This window comes from Labeo rohita, chromosome 25 (assembly GCF_022985175.1).
Source record: "Labeo rohita strain BAU-BD-2019 chromosome 25, IGBB_LRoh.1.0, whole genome shotgun sequence".
NCBI lineage: Eukaryota > Metazoa > Chordata > Actinopteri > Cypriniformes > Cyprinidae > Labeo > Labeo rohita.
In genome coordinates this window covers 19,594,324-19,618,287 of record NC_066893.1, presented here as the reverse complement: position 1 = coordinate 19,618,287, position 23,964 = coordinate 19,594,324, and the positions used below count along the sequence as shown (strand labels likewise).

The following is a 23,964-nucleotide window of genomic DNA, read 5'->3' as shown; positions in this document are numbered from 1 at the left end:
TGTGATATTGCTCATCAAGAACCAGCTCATAAAATCTTTAATTCAGTTTGATTTTGTAAACCCAGTGCAGTTGCATTCCCATAAGAAGGAATCTTATGAGCAGTTTCTGAACTACAAACAGAGCACAACGAGTATGGTTTCTGAACAAATAGCTCTAGTTGATTCATTTTAGTGTACCTCAAGAATATGTTCAATTTAATGCTTGAGACTTAAATGTAGTTGATGACTGATTGTTTAGATGATAGCGTAGTTAAAGATGCATGTTAAGTTTTATGAGTAGCGTTTACTACTTTTTTGCTCTATTTGAAATCTCAAAAATACAAAAGGATTGGATTCCTTGCATTATTTTTGAATCCACAGCTTGGATCCAGGGTGGACTGAAATAATTTATTTTGGCTTCATAGCGCGTCCTTGGTGAGACTTACCTTGGTGCATCCACCCCGCACAGTTTATCAATAATTTCTTGATGCCCGCTGTGCACTTGATTTTCTCATTCACTCATTGATTTCAAGAAGCAAATGCTATTATTTGCTTTATTTTCCTCTCTGAACCACAAAATTTCGTTTGTGATACTTTTTCACTATATTATGCAAAACATTGTAAACCCCAGCATCATTTGTGGAGTGTTGTACAAAAAGGGTTGAGGAGTCATGAGGCCTAGTGTTTATTTTTGCTTTTAACCTGGGAATGGTTCACATCAAGACTTAAAGATGGATTGTTAACTGACAGCTTTGAGTGCCGAACGCTCTTCCCGGCATCCTCAGCTCTTCTCTTATTTATTTATGGGACTCTGAGGAGCTTAGCATAGAAGTCTGTCATAGATGCTCCACATCACTTGAGTTGATAACTTATTTAACATGTTTGTGCGCAGAATGCTAGAAGACCAAGCGAAACACTGTTCCCTGTGTAAAGAGGGTGATGCCACAGGGAAGGTGAAGGAGAAAGAGGAGGAGTGCTCTCTGTTGTTTTAGAGATGAAGCCAAACCTCTCTGTGAGGGACTTGATGGGGTCTCCTGAAAGGTATCCCCAGAAAACATGGATACGCCCCGCCGCCTTTGGCTGGGATTAAACTGCCCGTAGCTCCCAGCTGGCCACTGGACACGTGGTTTCATAAGCTCCTTGAACCTTCCGAATGTTCTCGAATCAGCTTGTGTGCCTTGAGCTCTATATATATTTCGCCCTACTCAAAGATAAACTAAAGGTACAAAAAACTGCCTCAGGTCCAACGCTTGCAGTGTTGAAGTTGCATGTCTGTCAAGACCATCTTCTGCTCCCATTGGTAGGTCTTGAAGCGGTAAAACCACAACTTTAGATTATGCATGGTCTCATTTGAACTGGCAAGAACTTCAACATTCTGTACTCATGTTACATCTTTATATCTGCCATCTGTCCACCCACCCTAAAAAAATGTATTGAATTTCCACTCATTGCAATTCTTCTTTGCATTTAGATTGAAATTCTACATCTTGTTTGCTACCTCAAATCAAATTTAAGAACTGAATTGCTTAAAAGCCGTTCTCAATTAAATTCTAAATGGTGCCCAAACTTGGTGGCAAGGCTCAAGCAGTTAGCATCTATCTAGTTAAGAACCCTATTGGGGACACCAAAACGTTGCTGGTAAACCTTGACATATTAGCCCTTAGTTTCACAGACAGGCTTAAAGCTAATCCCAGACTAAAGTGCAAGTTTGAGCTGTCTCAACTGAAAATATTTTGCTCTAACATATAAAAAATGTCAGTGCCATTGTTTTGTCTCAAGATGTGCACCTGTAACATTTCTTTTTCTAAGGTATTTTCATTAAAGCTGCTTAAATATTGTATTTTAACGAAGGCCTAGTCCTAGCTTAAGCTAAGCCCCGTCTGTGAAACCTGGCCTATGTCTTGCAGCTTAAGTTATTTAAAGGCATTCACCCAGAAAAAAATTACATTTACATTTTGACTTTCATCTGTGGAACACAAAACAACCAACACTATCCCACGACCAATTCGTACATATTTTGTTAGGTGGCTAATTCGTACGACCTCACTCATACAAATTTGTACAATTTCAGTGACGGGTAGGTTTAGGGGTGGGGTTAGGTGTAGATCATTTGTAGAAATTCATACATATTGTGCAACTCGTAAAATAAGTTTTCGTTAAAATCGTATGAATGTGCACGAGTGAGGTCGTACGAATTAGCCCCCTTGTAAAATATAAACGAACTGCCGTGAGATCAGGTTGAAACAACATATTTGGCATGTCAATGTGATCTAAACCAGTAGTTCCCAACCAAGTTCCCAGAGGCCCCCAAACACAGTATGTCTCCTTAATTAAACACACCTGATTCAGATCATCAGCTCATTAGTAGAGACTCCAAGACCTGAAATGGATGTGTCAGACCACGGAGAGATGCAAAATGTGTAGCGTTGGGGGGGCCTCCAGGAACATGGTTGGAAATCACTGATCTAAACAACACTGGAGCACAATGGCTTCCACCGTATTGTCAAAAAACACTTAGACATTTTTCAAAATGCATGTTTTGTGTATCCATTTGTGCCTTGCAAGTATCTAAGCTGGTGTTTTCTGAGTCCTCAGCTGAAGATGGCTTTCAAAATCACTGAAATTCATCTGAAATCCAACTTCACCTACAAAATAGAGACTGCAAGTAAGTGGTTTAGAAAACAGGACCTAGAGACCAAAAGCACCTTGGCTGTCTGACAAATTCTGCAGTAGGCAGAAATCACTCTCCTGATGTAAAGTGTTAATTAAAAGGTTGAAAGACGGCCAAGCAGTCGTAAATTTGTAGTTGTAGGCAGCCGCCTTTACAAGATATGCTTCTTTGAGCTTCCAGTGCATGCCTAGCTGTGGCGTTCAACGATTTTGGCGTTTTCCATCTTGGCAGGCTAATGTTCTCGCACCGCGTGGAGTTCCTGTGATTGTTGCGACTAAACATCACTGTCTGAACTTGGCAACCAAGCTGATGCTAATTGGGCCTTTAGATGGTGATTTACAGCTGTTTTGTTCTGATGCAGTTTAGCAGTACTCAAGGGAGAATAAGTAACCTGAAGTGTGGACAACATGGATAGGGTAAGGATACACACTTGTGCTGTGGTGTTACTTGTTAGCTTTTATGTCACGCCGATCAAAGAGGTCCCGTTGCATGCTTGCATGAATGGGGTTTATATTCACTTGTGCATTCCCAGCATAACATGCTATTCATATTGTGTGGTGTGGATGGACACATCAAGAGGCCGAGACTAGTTTGGACATCCTCCATTGGCAGATCTACCGCCCATGCAACTCCACAGACATACACATTTATAAACCCTGCCATAAGCTGTCTAAAGAAGCTGCATTAAACCACAACACCAACCCCCCACGGAAAGCCACCACATCACCCTAGACGACTTGTGCACCCTGGTCTGATTTAAGTACATCCCATTGGCCCCTACAGGACACTTGCTCCTGTTACTTTTTGTCAGGCCGGAATCCAGTTTGGGAGTTTACCCAAAGGGAGGGGAGGGCATTTAAAAAACGGCCAGGTGCGACCCTTACATTCAGGACTCTCTGACTGGCCTAGAGGCAGTGGGAGGAGGTAGAAGCAGACAGGAATCTACTCCGGACATACTTCTACTGGGTCTTACTTATAGTCCTACATCCTTTTGTACTTTGTTCTGACCATCCCAAGATGTACAGCTTCAGTAAACCTGGTCACTTCACCTGGACGGCGACATTGAGAGAGTGTGGAAGCCTCACTAATGGGGGTAAGCGAGAAGATGAATCTCTGCAATGCTTTGAATGCACATCAACCCCTGCACTTGGCAAGAGCGTGCCGTGTGTAAAGAGAGCTCACGCCAGAGCTTGCACATGCAAATGTCTTGTTTTACTTGCGCACAGAGATCTTTTGCAGCTTTTGACCAGGTTGCATGAGCTTGATGCATCTAGCGACTTAGTAGAGCGATCCGTGAAAAGATTTGTTGCAGAGGGTGCATTTGCAAGATTTACTGGAATCAGTTTCGAAATGCATGCTCGATTATCAAGATAATCTGCCCAATTGATGTAGTCGTACAAAGACTACCGCCTTCTGATTGGCGAGCCAACCTGAGGTTGGGGATTTTGATCTTGGCACTTAGCATGGATTTTGGGCAACCACATGGAATGTCTCAAGCCCCACCTGCTCTTTGCTTTTAACTGAGCTTAAGACGGTATGAGTTATTTCCATCGACTCAAGACATTGCACAACAGCCATATCAGGTTTTGTTTCTAAAATAAGCCTGACCTCCTCTCTTCATGTCCCAAATTGCCATGTCAGTCCTGTCAAATGATTTTTATCTCGCAGCCTCCACAGCGTGCTCAGCACTTTTCGATATTTGTCCTCCTTGCCCCCTTCAAATGGTTCACGATTCATGAGTTTGCCTGTTAAACATTGGGACATTTATGGTATTATATAACCAAACAAAGACCACTGCTGAGTGACAGTTACATCCCACAATGCATTTGTGCCAGGAGAATGCCACTGAGAGTGAAAGCGCTAAAGCTCTTCTGGCTTTAGGAAGGCTGTGTCCCACAGGTGTAGGTTATAATTTATAGACTCTGCCTGTCTGGATTAGAGAGGGATTCAGTGGTATTGTGTGTGATGAAGTCACCTTGCTGCTTATGGGGATGGGATATCTGCAACATTTGCCACTATTTCTTAGGTATAGAACTGAATGTTCCAATGCGTTTGTGTATGTGTGACCCTCTAGGTGTTGTTTACACTTTTCAACAATATTGGTAAAAAAAGATATGACCCCCCCCGTGTAATTTTAGCCGTGGCTGTATTCACTGAGGCATTTAAATATTTGTTCATTCTGCCGTGCCATTAGAGGCTTTAGGGAGATTAAGCCGAAAACCCAGCGGGCACTGCTGATGTGTCACTAACGCTGAACACTGCTAGGGGACTTCAGGGTCAAACTGTTTTTTTATTATTAGCCAGAGTTGTTCCTTCATGTTTTTTTTTTTTGTGCAGAAACTTCTTTGATTTGGATCTAGGTTATGATGGTCAAAGACTTTGGCCCTCTGAAGATGTAAAAAATTTTTTGTACCAAAAAATAATGTGATAATCAAATCTAATTAAATTTAGCTAATGAGATAGGATGTTTGTTTTCAGTGTAGTGGATTAGCATTGTGCTAATGCCACTTTTCAAGTGGACATCATTAACCAACCGACTCAGATGGAACAAATGCAAGGTGCTGTTTTTTTCAAAGCAGGTTTCTAGTTTCCCCCTGAAGTTCAAGGATAAGTCATGCCATTTTCACCTACCCTTCATGGTGCTTGCTTTAATCAGCAGCTGTTGCTCTAATGGAGACTGCTTGGATTTGTTGACTCCCAAAGGCATAAGAGATGCTATTTACCATTGCTATTTATTGTCCCAAAAGACCTAACTAAAAAATCTGCTTGGAACAAGAATCTGACACCATTGTAACCCTGTTGTCTTTTTAAATATCAGCCAAATGCTAATGAAATATTGTAGTTGATTAGCATGCAAGAACCAAAGATAGAATACAACTTGTATGGTTTATCGATAGAAGAGGAAGCCAAATGAATCTGTTGGCAGTTCCAACCAAGCATTTGACCCCATCGTGAACTTTTATCATTGTAGCTTGAGCTGGGAGTGTTACCTTTCAGCTAATAATTCTTCTAATGATTAGCCAGATCACTTTTGCCAGGATTTTTTTTTACTGGGAGAAGGACAGGAAGTATAGCCTGAGGTGGAACTTTAAGTGACTCTTTGTAGCCAACAAGTTGGCGTCTATGGTATCTGGCTGTATTTCAAACAGCATCAGGAATCATTTACTAAGGACTGAGAGAAGCTTTTATAGAATGAACATGGCAGTGGTATGGCATAAGCTATGCTGTGCACGGAGAACGTTAAAAGTTTCTAAAAATTACTTGGCAGAACATGGCACGCGGTTATGATTAAGGCCCAGACAACGACACTGGCGTTTCTTCAGTAATGTAGAGAAGTGGATGTCAAACTGGTACTAGATTACTGGTGGTCACTGAAAGATTGTTGAATTTAAATAATCAGCGAGTCCATTGAAAGAAAGATTATTTGTTTATTCATTCAGGGGTGCGTTAGGTGGTCTGTCACTGATCTAGACCTCCATCGGTGACTAGTCCTGTTAGCTTACAGTGATAATCATTGAATAAAACATTAATTTGACAACTGCTCTTTTTTTATTATTTTATGCTCGAAGGTGAAAACCAAGCTAGCTGTCAAAATATTAAAGTAGTGTTTTATATGTATTTATTCTGACGCATGTTTTATCAGATGTGACAGTTGCTAAGCAATGAAACGTTGCCCAGGGAACAGTCAATTTGGGAGAATGAGACACTAGAAAATCTTTTTTCATTTCATAATTGCTGGATTTGATCTAAGAAATGCTGTCGTGCTTTGAACTGAGGATGGGTGACTCATCAAATATTGCACAGCTTTTTGAAAATACGTCATTTGTGTCTAGAGTTAAAGGTGAAGTCCACTTCCAAAACAAAGATTCACAAATAATGTACTCACCCCCTTGTCATCCAAGATGTTCATGTCTTTCTTTGTTCAGTCGTAAAGAAATAGTTTTTTTGAGGAAAACATTTCTGCATTTTTCTCAATATAATGGACTGATATGGAGCCCTGATTTTGAACTTCCAAAATGCAGTTTAAATGCGGCTTTAAACGATCCCAAATGCTGTTGTAAACAATCCCAGCTGAGAAAGAAGGGTCTTATCTAGCATAATGATCAGTTATTTTACTAAAAAATTACAATTTATATACTTTTTAATGCCAAATGCTCGTCTTGTCTTACTCTGCCTGGACTGCTTTTGTTCCGGTTCATGACAGTTGGGGTATGTCGAAAAACTCTCATCTTGTGTTCTCCCTCAACTTCAAAATCATCCTATATCGCTGTTTTAGCTTTTTTGTTAAGGGTGTTTGATCTTTTTTGCATGTTCACTTTGCAAAGACTGGGTCTGTACTTCTGCAGCGATGTAGGATGATTTTGAAATTATTTTTTAAGTTGAGGGAGAAAATATGATTGGAGTTTTTCGACATACCCTAACTGTCTTGAGTCAGAATACACAGAGTTCAGGGAGAGAAAGGCAAGACAAGCGTTTGAGATTAAAATGTATTTAAATTGTATTTTTAAATGAAAATAACCAATGGTTACGTTAGATAAGACCCTTCTTCCTCAGCTGGGATCGTTTACAACCGCATTTGGGATCATTTGAAGCCACATTTAAACCAATTCTTTCTGAAGAAAGAAAGACGTGAACATCTTGGATGACAATTGAGTACATTATATATAATCTTTGTTTTGGAAGTGGACTCCTTTAAATTCTTTGGTTTTAGATAACAACGGTGATTTGTTTCTTAGGCATTTTGGTTACAAGGTAAGTCCGGCAGGAGTTTGTTAGTAGCAGGGTATTTATTATTCTTCACAGCTGTAAAGACTCCATGAATCCAAATTGAGAGTTTAAGCTCAATGTCTGTTAGCTTTGAGGTCATTTGTATGCTAACATATTGCTAACAGCTTTAACAGATGCATTTACAATCTACAGTCTTTCTCTTCTGGAGAAATGTCAGTAAAATCCTCACTATAATGAGAATATCTCATTCTTCTAATACCATTTCCCACTAGTTAGTAATAGCAACTAGCATATCATGCTGTTGACCATAGGTTAAAGGTTTAGCTGATTAGCTGTAGCAGTTAGCCTCTGCTGGTGGAATGAAACCACCTTTTTGGTGGTAGCTTTCAGCACATTTTATGTAGGCAGCATATAAATTGCAGAAAAAATATGTCATCCTCTTTGCTTTTTCGCCATGGGAACATAAACAAAAGCCAACTGGCTGTAAAAAAGGACGATTTGTCCTGCTCCAGCCTATCTGAATAGGAACTACGTCAGCACAGGATAGAAAATTGCATTTTTCAAACCATTTCATTGAATCTTCAACTAGCTCTTACCTTCAACTTCCCTTGTACTGTAGAAAAACCTGTAAATATAGGCAATGTGACCTTATTTTCCTGTGAATCACAAACGTAATGTCGCTTAATAGCAGTCAATGGCATAATTATGTCTTCATAATGCAGCTGCTATTTAATAGGAGGTGATGAGTGTAATTTTTATGTGAAGGGCAGGCGCTGAAATGCCCTATCAGCTGTTAATATGAACAGGGTAGTTTAAATGCTATATAATTATAGATTTCACTATATATCTGATTTGTTCACTATTACACAGACCTTATAATCAACGCTTAGGTGCTGCTGCTGACTCTTTTCCTCCATTATTTTTGCTGAATATAAGATGTAATGGGAATAGAAGGGCCTTTTATCTAGTTGAAACCTGAACAAGGCCTGGAACTGTAATATTCAGTCCAGGTATGCAGTGTAGGCATCTTTGGTTTTGTTTGGAAAGCGTATGTGAGGGTTGAACCATCTGTAATAAAGTTATATCTGGTGTGAGCAGCTGGCTTTTTAAAGCAGGTGCGTTTCTAAGCCTTTGACCCAAGGTACGTCAGCATCCAATGTCAAAGGTCAAGCATGGCTGCCTGTAACATTCATGGCCTGCTGATGTTTATAGGCATGAAACAAAAACATTTACGTTTTCATGTGCAAACTAGTGTATTGCAGTGTTTTGACATTACGTAAGTAACTATTTACAGGTGTACAAAAATGACAAGAGCTTAAATCATATATTAAATTGACAGAATTTATAGAATATATATTGATATATTAAAATAATTGGTTTTATTTCAGTATCCATATATCATTAGAAGCATGTTTCCGCCATAGAATTAAAAGAAAATTATAAAATAAATAAAAGGTAATTGTGACTTTGTATCTCACAATATAACCTTTTTTTTTTCTGAACTGCAAGAGACAATCTCAGAATTCTGATTTTGCATTTTTTTCTTTCTTGCATTTCTGATTTTTCATCTTGTAATTCAGTTTACATCTTGCAATTGATTTTTTTTAAATTTCTTTTTTCCCTTCAGAATTCAGTTTCGATCTAGCAATTCTATTTTTTTTCTCAGACTTCTGAGTTTACATCTCGCAGTTGACTTTTTCCCCTCAGAATTCTGAGTTTACATCTCTCAATTCTACTTTTATCCTCACAGTTCTGAGTTTTTACCTCACAATTCTGCCTTTTTTCTCAGAATACTGAGTTTACATTTCACAATTCTGAGTTTATACCTCACAATTCTGCCTTTTTTCCTCAGAATACTGTTTACATCTCACAATTCTGAGTTTCAACCTCACAATTCTGCCTTTTTTCTCAGAATACTGAGTTTACATCTCACAATTCTGAGTTTCAACCTCACAATTCTGCCTTTTTTCTCAGAATACTGAGTTTACATCTTACAATTCTGCCTTTTTTCCTCAGAATTCTGAGTTTACATCTCACAATTCTGAGTTTCTACCTCACAATTCTGCCTTTTTTCTCAGAATACTGAGTTTACATCTCACAATTCTGCCTTTTTTTCCTCAGAATTCTGAGTTTACATCTCACAATTCTGAGTTTCTACCTCACAATTCTGCCTTTTTTCTCAGAATACTGAGTTTACATCTCTCAATTCTGAGTTTATACCTCACAATTCTGCCTTTTTTCTCAGAATACCGAGTTTACATCTCACAATTCTGCCTTTTTTCCTCAGAATTCTGAGTTTACATCTCACAATTCTGAGTTTCAACCTCACAATTCTGCCTTTTTTCTCAGAATACCAAGTTTACATCTCACAATTCTGCCTTTTTTCCTCAGAATTCTGAGTTTACATCTCTCAATTCTGAGTTTCTACCTCACAATTCTGCCTTTTTTTCTCCGAATACCGAGTTTACATCTCACAAGTCTGCCTTTTTTCCTCAGAATTCTGAGTTTACATCTCACAATTCTGAGTTTACATCTCTCAATTCTACTTTTATCCTCACAGTTCTGAGTTTATACCTCACAATTCTGCCTTTTTTCCTCAGAATACTGAGTTTACATCTCACAATTCTGAGTTTAAACCTCACAATTCTGCCTTTTTTCTCAGAATTCCGAGTTTACATCTTACAATTCTGCCTTTTTTCCTCAGAATTCTGAGTTTACATCTCACAATTCTGAGTTTCAACTTCACAATTCTGCCTTTTTTCTCAGAATACTGAGTTTACATTTCACAATTCTGAGTTTATACCTCACAATTCTGCCTTTTTTCCTCAGAATACTGCGTTTACATCTCACAATTTTTCTCAGAATTCAACCTCACAATTCTGCCTTTTTCTCAGAATACCGAGTTTACATCTCACAATTCTGCCTTTTTTCCTCAGAATTCTGAGTTTACATCTCACAATTCTGAGTTTCTACCTCACAATTCTGCCTTTTTTCTCAGAATACTGAGTTTACATCTCACAATTCTGCCTTTTTACCTCAGAATTCTGAGTTTTTCTCAGAATTCTGAGTTTCAATCTCACAATTCTGCCTTTTTCTCAGAATACCAAGTTTACATCTCACAATTCTGCCTTTTTTCCTCAGAATTCTGAGTTTACATCTCTCAATTCTGAGTTTCTACCTCACAATTCTGCCTTTTTTCTCCGAATACCGAGTTTACATCTCACAAGTCTGCCTTTTTTCCTCAGAATTCTGAGTTTACATCTCACAATTCTGAGTTTACATCTCTCAATTCTACTTTTATCCTCACAGTTCTGAGTTTTTACCTCACAATTCTGCCTTTTTTCTCAGAATACTGAGTTTACATTTCACAATTCTGAGTTTATACCTCACAATTCTGCCTTTTTTCCTCAGAATACTGAGTTTACATCTCACAATTCTGAGTTTAAACCTCACAATTCTGCCTTTTTTCTCAGAATACTGCGTTTACATCTCACAATTCTGAGTTTCAACCTCACAATTCTGCCTTTTTTCTCAGAATACCGAGTTTACATCTTACAATTCTGCCTTTTTTCCTCAGAATTCTGAGTTTACATCTCACAATTCTGAGTTTCTACCTCACAATTCTGCTTTTTTTCTCAGAATACTGAGTTTACATCTCTCAATTCTGAGTTTATACCTCACAATTCTGCCTTTTTTCTCAGAATACCGAGTTTACATCTCACAATTCTGCCTTTTTTCTCAGAATATCGAGTTTACATCTCACAATTCTGAGTTTCAACCTCACAATTCTGCCTTTTTTCTCAGAATACCAAGTTTACATCTCACAATTCTGCCTTTTTTCCTCAGAATTCTGAGTTTACATCTCTCAATTCTGAGTTTCTACCTCACAATTCTGCCTTTTTTCTCCGAATACCGAGTTTACATCTCACAAGTCTGCCTTTTTTCCTCAGAATTCTGAGTTTACATCTCACAATTCTGAGTTTCTACCTCACAATTCTGCCTTTTTTCTCAGAATTCTGAGTTAACATCTCACCATTCTGAGTTTATACCTTACAATTCAGACTTTTTCCCTCAGAATTCTGAGTTTACATCTCACAATTCTGACTTTTTTCCTCAGAATTCTGAGTTTACATCTCACAATTCTGACTTTTTCCCTCAGAATTCTGAGTTTACATCTCACAATTCTGACTTCTTTTTTGTTTTTGTTCTGGCCATGGAGTAAAACCTAACACAACTTGTGACTTTGTCCCATAATTGTGACTTTTTGTGTTTATATGTTACAGTTCTTATAAATTATAATGTTGGACATTTGTCAGATGCCATTGTTAACGTGAAAATAATTAAGTATCTTCAATACTACGTATCTTATTTATCTCTATCTAATAAACAAAAGTATCTATATTGCATCTCTGTGTAAACTGGATTTTTTGTTTGTATTATTAATGCAGTAGTGTGAAGAAATGTCAACACGCGCACAAGTACATAACACCGCTAGCTCTCTCTCTCTTGCGCACGCTCTCAGTGGCTCATTTGGCTCGGAGCAGAGGTTTATCTCTTTTCCATCTGTCTGCCACAGCTCGGTGACTCCCAATTTATCATTCTGGTCAGAAGTGAATGGCTGGGTTTCTTCCTTGGATCTCAGTGCTGAGAATGGAATATCAACTCTTTATGTTGTGATTTGTAGTGTAGTAACCAAGTCTATTGCCAGACTATTTTAAGAAAGCATATGCAGTTACTGACATGCAATATAGGCTTCTACCTTTGATCCGGAGTGGGCCTGGAATTTCACTGACTTGATTAATGTTATTGATGAGAAAGCTGATTTTCCATAAATCCTCTGATGATGATTTATGATTGACATACCAAGGTGCTTTGTGTAGAGAGTGTGCTTGACTTGCGTATGCATTTGTCAATATAGAATTTGCCAATGTGGCTGGATGAACCTGTGTCCTTTAACTTGACTAAATGCCGAAGTTTGGTCATGGTTCTTTGGCACTCGCCGTACTCCCAGCGGCTCCGTACACGTTACACGGCGAGCCTGTGAACTTCATAGTGCCCTTTTCATTATAGTAGGAGATGAACTGATAATCCCAACCTATCATTTCAGATTTATCTGCATGACAGAGGTGCCAACCAGAGCCTCCCTAAGCATTTACTGAGAGAACTGTCCATTTATGTTGCACACATATGTTCATCAACTTGACTGCCTACAAGTGGCTTCAAATAAGAAGCAACTTGATAACCGTCTTTAGCAGATACTTTCCATATATTCCGTTGTTGCTATTAAAGGCTGTGCATTCAAATTCTACAGTATTTTGGTGCAGAGCCACTAAAGTTAAAACAGCTTCTTTAATGGGATAGTTCACAAATAAAAAAATTAAATTCTGTCATTAAATACTCGCCCTCATGTCATTACAAACCTGTATGACCTTCATTCATCTTCAAAACACAAATGAAGACATTTTTGATGAAGTCTGAGAACCTGCATAGAGACAGAGAACATTTTACTTTCCCCTCAGAATTCTGAGTTCATTTCATTTCATTTCATTTTATTATTTATTTCATTCTTTTAAAAGAAAAAGAAATGAAAAGGAGCAGAAAGAAGATAAACTTATAATATCTGCCCCTTATCAACATAAAACAAATTACAATTCCAATGAGGAGCTCATATACTTATCAAATTTACAGCAAATATACAATGTCATAATTCAAATATCTCATTTTCCAACTAATTGGAAGCATGATATTTCTCTATCAATAATGCTTTTACACACTTCTTGAAAACAAAAAACGATATTGACATTTTGATTTCATTGTTTAAATTATTCCACAAACTGACACCTTGCACCGAGACACATCTTTCCTTTAATTTTGTTCTAAACTCAGCTTTCTGAAAGACTTCAGTTCCTCTTAAATTGTAGCTACTAACTCTCTTAATGAATCTATTTTGCAAATTTTCAGGTAATGTTTTTTGGTGAGCTTTATACATTATTTTTAGTAAACTATATTCTAATAAATCATCGAATTTTAAGGTTTTTAATTGTATAAATATTGGATTTGTGTGGACCCTATATCCACTTCCATTTACAACACGAATAGCACATTTTTGTAATTTAAAAACTGGTTCTATATAAGTCTTATTAGCACTTCCCCACACTTCAATGCAATAGGTCAGATGTGGAACAATCAATGAATTATATAACAAAAACAGAGCACATTTATTAACAGATTCTTTTATCTTATGCAGCACGGCTATGATTTGGGATACCTTAGATTTAACATAGTCAATATGGAATTTCCACGTTAACTGTTCATCAATCAAAACACCCAGAAATTTAAATTCATGGGTCCTATCTATCTGTACTCCTTGTACTGACAATGCTGCATCAAAATCCTTATTTGTACAACTAAAGATCATAAATTTTGTCTTACTAATGTTTAAAGATAATCTATTAGCGTTAAACCATCTCATAATTTTCCCAAACTCATACTCAACAACTTGCAATACATCATTTATATTTTTGCCAGCATAAAATAAAGTAGTATCGTCCGCAAACAAAATACATTTTAGTAAATTTGAAACATTTACAATATCATTCACATAAAGAAGAAAAAGTACTGGACCTAATACCGATCCCTGAGGTACACCACAAGTAATTTGACAATTTTTTGATTTTGTATTATTGATTTCAACAAACTGCTCTCTTTCTTTTAAATAACTTTTAACCCACTGATGAGCTATGCCTCTTATACCATATTTATATAATTTACTCAATAATATTTCATGGTCTATGGTATCGAACGCTTTTTGCAAATCCACAAAGACACTTACAACGATCTGTTTCTTTTCCATAACATTCGTTATTTCTTCTACCAATTCCACTATTGCTGTAGCAGTTGAATGATTTGAACGAAATCCATATTGTTTATTATTTAACGTATTATTTTTATCCATAAATTTAATTAATCTAAACACAAATAATTTTTCTAATATTTTAGATAACTGTGGTAACAGGGAAATGGGTCTATAATTCGAAATATCATTTTTATTTCCTTTTTTGAAAAGTGGAACCACTTTAGCTATTTTCATGCGTTCTGGAAATTTCCCTATTTGGAATGACAAATTACAAATATAAGTAAAAGGTTCTACAATTACATCTATAATTTGCTTTATCAAAGACATGTTCATATCTGTGTAATCATTTGACTTTTTGTTGGCAAATTCATTCACAATGTTCAGAATTTCACTCACTTGTACGCTCTCTAGGAAAATACTATTTACACTATGTGGAATAATACTACAATCAATATTTTCATCTGGGATGTTTTGTACTAAATTAGAGCCAATATTTACAAAATAATTGTTGAATTCATTTACAATTTCTTCGGTCACATATATGTCTGAATTATTTTTAGTTATAAAATCAGGAGTAATAATTTTGGCCTTTCCTTTATGCAAGACTGTGTCTATTACGCCCCACATATTTTTGATACTGCCTTTATTTTTATCTATCAAATTGGTGTAGTAATCCTTTTTTGTTTTCTTATAATCGATACCAGTTTATTTTTATACTTTTTATATCTACATTCTGCATCTTCTGTTCTTTTTTTAAGAAACATTCTATACAGATAATTTTTTTTCTTACAAGCATTTTTCAACCCATTTGTCATCCATGGTTTGTCAAAAGATATTTTCGCAGTTTGAGCACGAATTTTTATTTGTTTACAATTTTTATCATATAAATTGATAAGTGTAGTCATGAAAGCATTGTAGGCATTATTTAAGTCATTCGTATATACTTGATCCCAGTTTTGTCTCTTAAGATCTTCTCTAAAATCCTCAATAGCTTTACTAGACTTATCCCTTATGATAACAAAAGAGTTATCTTGCTTAGTATTAATACAGAAATTATCGTAAATTGTAAATACAGGGAGATGGTCACTGACATCTATCATGAAAATACCATTAATAATATCACCATGTAAATTTGTATATATGTTATCAATAATCGTGGCACTATGAGTTGTAATTCTGGTTGGTTTGGTTATCATTGGGCATAAACCTGCAATTCCCATATAGTTCTTAAAGTCATTAATTGCTACTGTGTTACCTAAATCTATATTGAAATCACCACATACAATTACTGATTTATTCTTTATGTCATCAAGCATTTCTATGATTTTTTCTATAAACAAATCAGTAATAGGCCCAGGTGGTCTATTAACACAAGTAATTAACACATTTTTTCCTTTATCATTTATAATTTCTATCGTTAATGCTTCCATCAAATCTAACTCAGCTATAGTTTTTTGCTCAACAACTTTACATTTCAGTTTAGCATCAACATAGAGAGCGAGAGCATCAACATAGAGTTCACATCTTACAATTCTACTTTTTCATCAGAAATCTGAGTTTATATCCCACAATTTTGATTTTTTTTCCTCAGAATTCCATTCTGAGTTTACATCTTGAAATTCTGATTTTTATACCTCACAATTCTGACTTTTTTCCTCAGAATTCTAGGTTTACATCTCACAATTCTACTTTTTCATCAGAAATCTGAGTTTACATCCCACAATTTTGAATTTTTTCCTCAGAATTCCATTCTGAGTTTACATCTTGAAATTCTGATTTTTCTACCTCACAATTCTGACTTTTTTCCTCAGAATTCTAGGTTTACATCTCACAATTCTACTTTTTTATCAGAAATCTGAGTTTACATCCCTCAATTTTGAATTTTTTCCTCAGAATTCCATTCTGAGTTTACATCTTGAAATTCTGATTTTTATACCTCACAGTTCTGACTTTTTTCCTCAGAATTCTAAGTTTACATCCCACAATTTTGAATTTTTTCCTCAGAATTCCATTCTGAGTTTACATCTCGCAATTCTAAGTTTACATCTCACAATACAATTAACGTTTTCCTCTGAATTCTGAGTTTACATCTTACAATTCTGAGTTTACTTCTCACAGTTCTACTTTTTCATCAGAAATCTGAGTTTCCATCCCACAATTCTGGAATTTTTTCCTCAGATATCCAATCTCAGTTTACATCTTGAAATTCTTATTTTATACCTCACAATTCTGACTTTTTTCCTAAGAATTCTAAGTTCACATCTCACAATTCTGACTTTTTTCCTCAGAATTCTGAGTTTACATCTCGCAATTCTGAGTTTATTTTTCACAGTTCCACTTTTTTGTCAGAATTTTAAGTTTACATCTCATAATTCTTTTTTTTTTCTCAGAATTCTGAGTTTACATCTCGCAATTCTGAGTTTACCTCTCACAATATGAATTTTTCCTCAGAATTCTGAGTTTACATCTCACAATTCTGAGTTTATTTTTCACAGTTCCACTTTTTTGTCAGAATTTTAAGTTTACATCTCATAATTCTTTTTTTTTCCTCAGAATTCTGAGTTTACATCTTACAGTTCTGTGTTTACTTCTCATAATTCTACTTTTTCCTCAGAATTCTGAGTTTACATCTTGCAATTCTAAGTTTATATCTCGCAATTCTGGTGTTTTTTCTCAGAGTTCTGAGTTCTGACAATTCTGACCTTTTTAAGTGGCTTCAAATAAGAAGCAACTTGATAACTGTCTTTAGCAGATAGTTTCTATATATTCCATTGTTGATATCAAAGGCTGTGCATTCAGATTGTACCGTATTTTGGTGCAGAGTCACTGTATAGTTGAAAAAGTTTCTTTAATGGGACAGTTCACCAAAAAAATGCAAATACTGTCATTAAATACTCACCCTCATGTCATTCCAAACCTGTAAGACCTTCATTCATCTTCAGAACGCAAATTAAGATAAGAAATGTTTCCCCTTTTTTAGACAGCAGCGCAACTGACATGTTCAAGGCCCAGAAAGGCAGTAAGGACATTTAGTGTCGGCTATGTAGAAAATATAGACTGTATATATAAATCTTTATTGTCCGAAGCCCACTGAATTTTAGTGATGAGTGGTTGTCCATGAATGACAATTGAAAATGAAAACGGCTGAGATATTAATGACAGCAGTAGTATTGCTGGAAGAGTGGGAGGCTTTTGGCAATGGAAGTGGTGTTTTGTTTCTTGTCTTAAGCCTCTTACTCTTTAGCCCAGTCAAACATGAAGGTCAAAAATGTTTTTAAATAGAGCTCTGTACTCGAGGGAGATATCGAGTAATGCTGGAGGGCAAATGTGAATACAGAACATCTCGCACTATTATCTAATTGCTTCTGTCTTTTGCTCTGGATGGAAAACGGTCCAGCTATCCGAGAAACGCTGCACTCATTCGATATTAGTTTTCTTGTGCTGTGTCTACAGCTTGTTTTTTGATGCATGACAATATGCTTTAAATGTGCGTCATGCTCTTCTTGTTGCAAAGATCAGTTGAACAACAATATTGACATGACTCAGTGCGTGTAACTCTATTTTGATATGATGTGTTGTCACTGTGGCATGTTAAGTCATGTTTCACATACTGCCCTCTAGTGTTGATATTCATGTATTAAACCTTGTTCAGATGGTATTTTTAATCTTTCATGGTGATGTAAAAGAACATTTGCATGCCTCCTCCGCAATTAAAACTTCCAGTGCATTCCGACGGGAGTTAATTCACAAATTACAACAGTTTGTTTTACACATGGCTGGCCACAAGACCATTTTCCAACATGGTGTTGAATGTTATGCCAAGCTCATTGCTCTCATTATAATGGTTTGTTTTACCCAGCTAGACACTTGATTTCCTTCCCTTCCCTTTCCTTTCCTTTTTTTTGTCTCCTTATAAGCTGTGCGTGGTAATTTTACTTCAAACTGTTCTCCCAAATAAGCTTCCATTGTGCCAAATAGCCAAATTACTGCACAAAGAGGCAAACTACAACCCTCAGGCAAGGTTTTTAAATTAATTTGTCACAATTCATCCTTGTAACCTCATGTCGATTCAGATGAGAATTACATTGTGAATAAAATTAGTGTTTGTCCAAGCTATTTAAAGAGATAGCTCACCCAAAAAATGGAAATTCTGCCATTAATTACTCACCCTGATGTTGTTCCAAACCTGTAAGACCTTTGTTCATCTTCAGAACACTAATGACAAAATTTTTGATAAAATCCAAGAGCTTTCTGGTCCTGCATAGACAGCCACGCAACTGACACGTTCAAGGCCTAGAAAGGTAGTAAGGACATCGTTAAAATAGTTCATTCAACCCTAATTTTATGAGTTTTATTGAATTTCATTAAGATAAACAAAGGTCTTACGGGTTTGGAACAATATGAGGGTGAGTACTCAATGACCGAATTTTCATTTTTGGGTGAACTGCCCCTTTAATATATATGTGATCTCTCTAAACTGCAGAAAGATTCTCGTCATAACCAATTACCCCTCGTGCACTAAAATTAAATCCTATGGCCTTGATCACAGCTGCAATTAGCAAGGCTGCTAATTCTTATTTTAGCCTGGGAACAAATGGTGGTCTGGAAACTCGCTTAGCTCTGAAACCCGAACATACGAAATACATCTCAAGTCAGATAATGACTGACCGGGTCACTCGGAACAGGACAGAGGTGAAGATGGATGCTGTACCCGGAGCTGTTGTTAGCATGCCCTGCGTCAGCTCCTCGCTGTACGCCTGGGAAAGTGTCAAAGTCCATTCTTGGTATCAGGCTTCTGTTACTTAAAACACAGAACCAGAGTTCTGGGATCACTAATTTTAGTTTTGTTTACAATTAATAACACAGCTGATCGGGTTGAAAATGCTTACGACAATTCCACTTGAATGTGCAAAGTTTTTTTTTTTGCATGATTATTTTTAATAATAATAATAAAAAAAACTATTATTATTGTTGTTGTTGTTGTTGTTGTTGTTGTTGTTGTTGTTATTGTTATTATATTATACATATGTCTAATTAAGTATTTATTTTCTTGTCATTATATTGTTGTTGTTGTTGTTGTTGTTGTTGTTGCTGTTAATATTATTGTTATTATTATACTTGTCTAATTATTTATTTTGTTGTCATTATTACATTATTAATTACATTATTTTCAGTGTTATATTTATTAAATGTTTAGCATTTTCTTTAGCATGATAAAAACATTATTATTATTATTATTATTATTATTATTATTAAATTATTTTTAGCAAATATTTTTATTATTATTATTATTATTATAACATCTTTAAATTGTTTTTTTTATATTATTATGATTTTATATTAGCATGATGATGATGATTTATTATTATTATTATTATACATGTCTAATTAAGTATTTATTATTAATTTTATTTTTACTGTTGTTCTCATTATTACATTACATTATTTTCAGTGTTTTATTTGTTATTAAATGTTTAGCATTGTTTTTTAGCATGATTTGTTTTCATAAAACCATTATTATTATTATTATTATTATTATTATTATTTTATTATTAAAATAGCAAAAACCTCTCTAAACTATTTTTTATATTAGTTTGTTGTTGTTGTTGTTGTTGTTTTATTATTATTATTATAAATATCATCATTATTATAATTTTTAGTGTTGTTGTTGTTGTTGTTGTTATTATTATTATTATTATTATTATTATTATTATTATTATTATTATTATTATTATTATACATGTCTAATTAAGTATTCAACATTAACATAATTGTTTGTTGTTGTTGTTGTTCATATTATTTTCTTAATTATTGTTATTATTATTGATGATGATGATGATGATGATAATAATAATAATAATAATAATAACAATAATAATAATAATAACAACAACAACAACAACAATAATAATAATAATAATAATAATGATATTTTAGGTTTCAAGTGTGGCTCATCCGAATTTAGAATCAGTTTTATTAAGGAATGTTGTAGTAATTGTTTTGTATGTGTGTTTTTAAAATTCAGTTTAATTTTAAAGTAATTTCAAATAAAGCATTTCACTGACTTTTTGTAGCAGTGTTTTAAGTCAGCATAAAAAAGTTTGTGCACAGTTCAGTGGATTTAAGTGAAAGGTTGTCAAAGTTGAAAAATGCTAATGCAAATGGTAAGCTACATACGGTATGCGTTCCCACTGCAAAGATTACTCAGCTTTTTTTGTATGCTGACAGCCGTCTGTTTTGGCTCCTTAAACATAAACAAAATCACCCTGACTGTAAAAGAAAGACTCAGGTTACTGCCAGCAAATCATCTAATGAAAATGATGCACATAAGCCTTCATCAGCTGCTGAACGATAAACATTCTTCTTTGATTGGGCCATTAATGCAAAACGGCTTGATGACGCACTGCAAATGGAGCGGCATGACAGGTGCTGCTGCCCTTGTTTCGCATTTTATATAAACATTCTGCACGAGTTACACCCTGTTCAGATGGGCCTAGTTTACCATGAGGTGGTCAGATAAATTAGTGCTTCAAAAAAGTACTTTCAATCTTGAGTTGAAATGTACAAAGCATATGATCTACAGATGTCCTCTTTTACTAACTGCAATTAAAAGGTAAAACCTAATCATATGAATAGAAGACAATTTAGGACAGCTTTTTCTCAACCTCATTGCAGGTTTGCAGTGTTGCATTTGTAGGGTGCCTATCCTCACTTTGATTTCTTTGAACAACATCTTGATCTCATCGGTTGCACTAGAGCTGTCATCACCCAGGATTCATGTTCTCGACTGACGTTCAGTGTCCTAAAACAGTGGTATAAATAGCTGTGTGTTTGCAGCCGGACACAATATGCTTGCATGGCCTGATGGGACATTTAAGTCATCTTCCACATAATCGCATAGTCGGGAGATTAAATTGTGACCATGATTGAGATAATTCTAAGGTCTGAGAGATGAAGGGCGAGTGTAAATTTGCTTTTTTCCATGACGATGAAGCCTTCAAGAGATTGTTCACCCAAAATAAACATTGTTGTCATTTGTTCACCTTCATGTTGTTGCAAACTTATGTGACTTGTGTGTTCTTTTATATGCAATTACAATGGGGATGAACACAAAAGCACCAATAAGGTATGATTAAAACTTTTCCCTTTTGAAAATTAACTGTGGTTTTTTGCCGTATTGACAGTTTTACTACAAACAACGTGGTTAAACTGTGGTTTGTGTAGCAAAACCATGGTTAATTTGTGGTTACCATGATTTAGCTATAGTAACCATGTTTATAGTAACCAAGCGATACGATAGTTTTAAAACGTGTTTGGACTAAAAAAAAAAAAAAACAATGAATCATTCATACCGAATTTATCATTTCATTCGATTCGAAAGATCCTGTTCAAAAGAATGATTCGTTTATAAATTCGTCATGGCTGCTTTCTCTAATTAACATTAAACATATTTTCAGGAGATAATGACATGAATAAGATTACAAATAGATGACATGGACGACGTTTATGGTGTGTTTTGGTCATTTGGAACTTTACAACCCTCTTTCATTGGAAACAAGTATCCAAGATATTCTCCAAACAAATTGCATGAAAGAAAGATAAACTGGTTTTGAACTACATGAGGGTGAGTAATGAGAGAATTTTTGTTCCCTACGTAATGTAGGAAGTGATTTGTGCACGCAAGTTTTTACTGGAGCAAATGGCTTGCAAAACCTTCCTACTGTTCGAGTTTGCAGGCAGAAACGATCTTGGCATCAATTGCACACACCGTCCTCCCGCACACTTCTTTTAACTACATGTAGCTTTGCCAAAAAGCTGTCAATCACGAGCTTTGGGAAATGTAAGAATGGCTTGGCTTGCTCTTTTCCAAAGCATCAGCATTTTGTTCTTGCATGATCACACACTGAATATGCCAATTCATGCAGTAGCGTAACCTTAGTAAGAGAGTGGGTGCAAAACTGTTACAACAGCCAATTATCCTGGCATGTTTCATATTTTGCAGTCCATTTGCAGTTTGAATATTATTAGAACTAATTAGATTATAATTTTATGATGATATTTTATAGAACATACATTACTAATGTAATAACTGATAGGTTTCCATACGAGAAAGCACCATTAACGTGATATATTGCAAGACGTTTTGTGTATGAATCGTAGAGATAAATCAAACAACTACTTGTGCATTCACGTGTGAATGCATGTTTGTGTATTTATTCCATGCTATAGCACTAAGTCATATGTTGATGACACTGATGGCGCTGCGTGTGGAAAATTATAGCTGTAACAGAACTCGAACACAAGCAACTGTACTGTAATAATATCTGAGCCCTGGGAATCTCTATATAGAGATGTTATGACCTGAACCTTCTGTATAGACTGACGCAAACTGCAGGTATTGGTTTTCTCTCATTATGTTGTTTTAGTTGTACATGCAGCCTTTACAACTCAAGTTTATTGCTCTTTCATAGCTCAGGAGACTAGATTTCTCTGGGTTGCTTCTTTTTAAGTCAGGTTTTTGTTATTCCTTTGAAGCAATGCAAATAGAGACAAAAGAGACTATTGTTGACACATCTGTACAGTAATTGAGGATGGCATAACCCAGGTAAACTACACATTTTGAAAAACCATACATTGCTATTGTGAGAAACTTTTTCTTTTTTTATACCAGTGGTTTGAATTTTTGTGTTGTGTTTTAATGTAATGAAAATGTTCATAAAATTAATGGATATTGTCCCATGTAATGAGCTGCCAGTACTTTTATTTTTTTTTTACAGTGCAGTTAGAATGTTTTTGTTTTACTTCCATTGATCAGTGAATGTGACAAGACTGTTGAGGCATCTTCTGAAACTCTAGAGGAGAATATACTGTCTTTTTATTAGGAGAAAAGTCTTGATTTGCTCTGCATTTCATCTCATTGCAGTTTAAAAGAAACAGTCAAGATATTTAAGAGATTTCATTAGTAATTTTTCTTTGTAGCGGATTTGTATGTAGTTTTTCAAACCAAAGCGAACATGTCAGTTACATTTTCATGTAGAAGATTGTCACCTTTTGAAGTTTTTGGAACTTCTAGCCAATTCTAGCTAATCTAAATTTCACTTTTACTTAAAATAAGATGAGCGGTAAAGCTGCTATAAGCCTTTTGACTTTGGTATCACAAACATACATTTCTTTGTTATTCTTGGTTTTAGATGCATTTTTATCCAAGCTAACAAAAATATCTTCTTAGAACGGTTTGATAACATTTCCATTATGTTATGAGAATGCTATCTGAATGTTTTCTATAAGTTTAAAATGTTACTTTAGTGTTCTCTGAATGTCCTGAAACAAGTAGCATGAAAAGGAACATTTAACAAAAGTTAGAAGAATGTCCAGCTAGAATGTTTCAGAAAAAGACATTCCATAAAATATATATATTTTTTAAACATATGTATTTGGCAGATATTTTTTTTTGTGCTTATGTCTTGAGAATGTTAATAAAAGTCTCACAATTTTGAGAGAACCTTGCTATAACATAGCCAACCTTCTCTGTATATTCTTATTAAGTTATGAAAACATTATTTCTGAATGTTCTGTGAAAATTTAAAACGTCCAGCTTTTTAAAATGTAATAAAAAAATATTTTCTTGGTTATGCGAGCGTGAAGGGAATAACCCATTTAAACCTTTATGGGAACATTACTTTTAAATGTTCTCTGAATGTTCTGAAACAAGTAGCAAGGAGTAACATTA

At 35.3% G+C, this 23,964-nt stretch overlaps 1 protein-coding gene across 5 annotated transcripts in view; it reads left to right on the top strand.

The window, feature by feature from the left end:
• The window catches only part of LOC127156274 (cytosolic carboxypeptidase 4), a 249,185-nt gene that overhangs the window by 10,304 nt on the left and 214,917 nt on the right, over window positions 1-23,964 (top strand). The window contains exon 1 of one of the 5 annotated variants that reach the window (XM_051099030.1): window positions 3,501-3,743. The exons of 3 other annotated variants lie outside the window; for them this stretch is intronic. In XM_051099030.1, coding sequence (XP_050954987.1) covers window positions 3,668-3,743 — 76 coding nt within the window. In that variant the 5' untranslated portion in view covers window positions 3,501-3,667. Of the gene's footprint in view, window positions 1-3,500; window positions 3,744-22,695; window positions 22,840-23,964 lie in introns of those variants that run through there. One more of the 5 variants, XM_051099031.1, reaches the window with a different exon arrangement.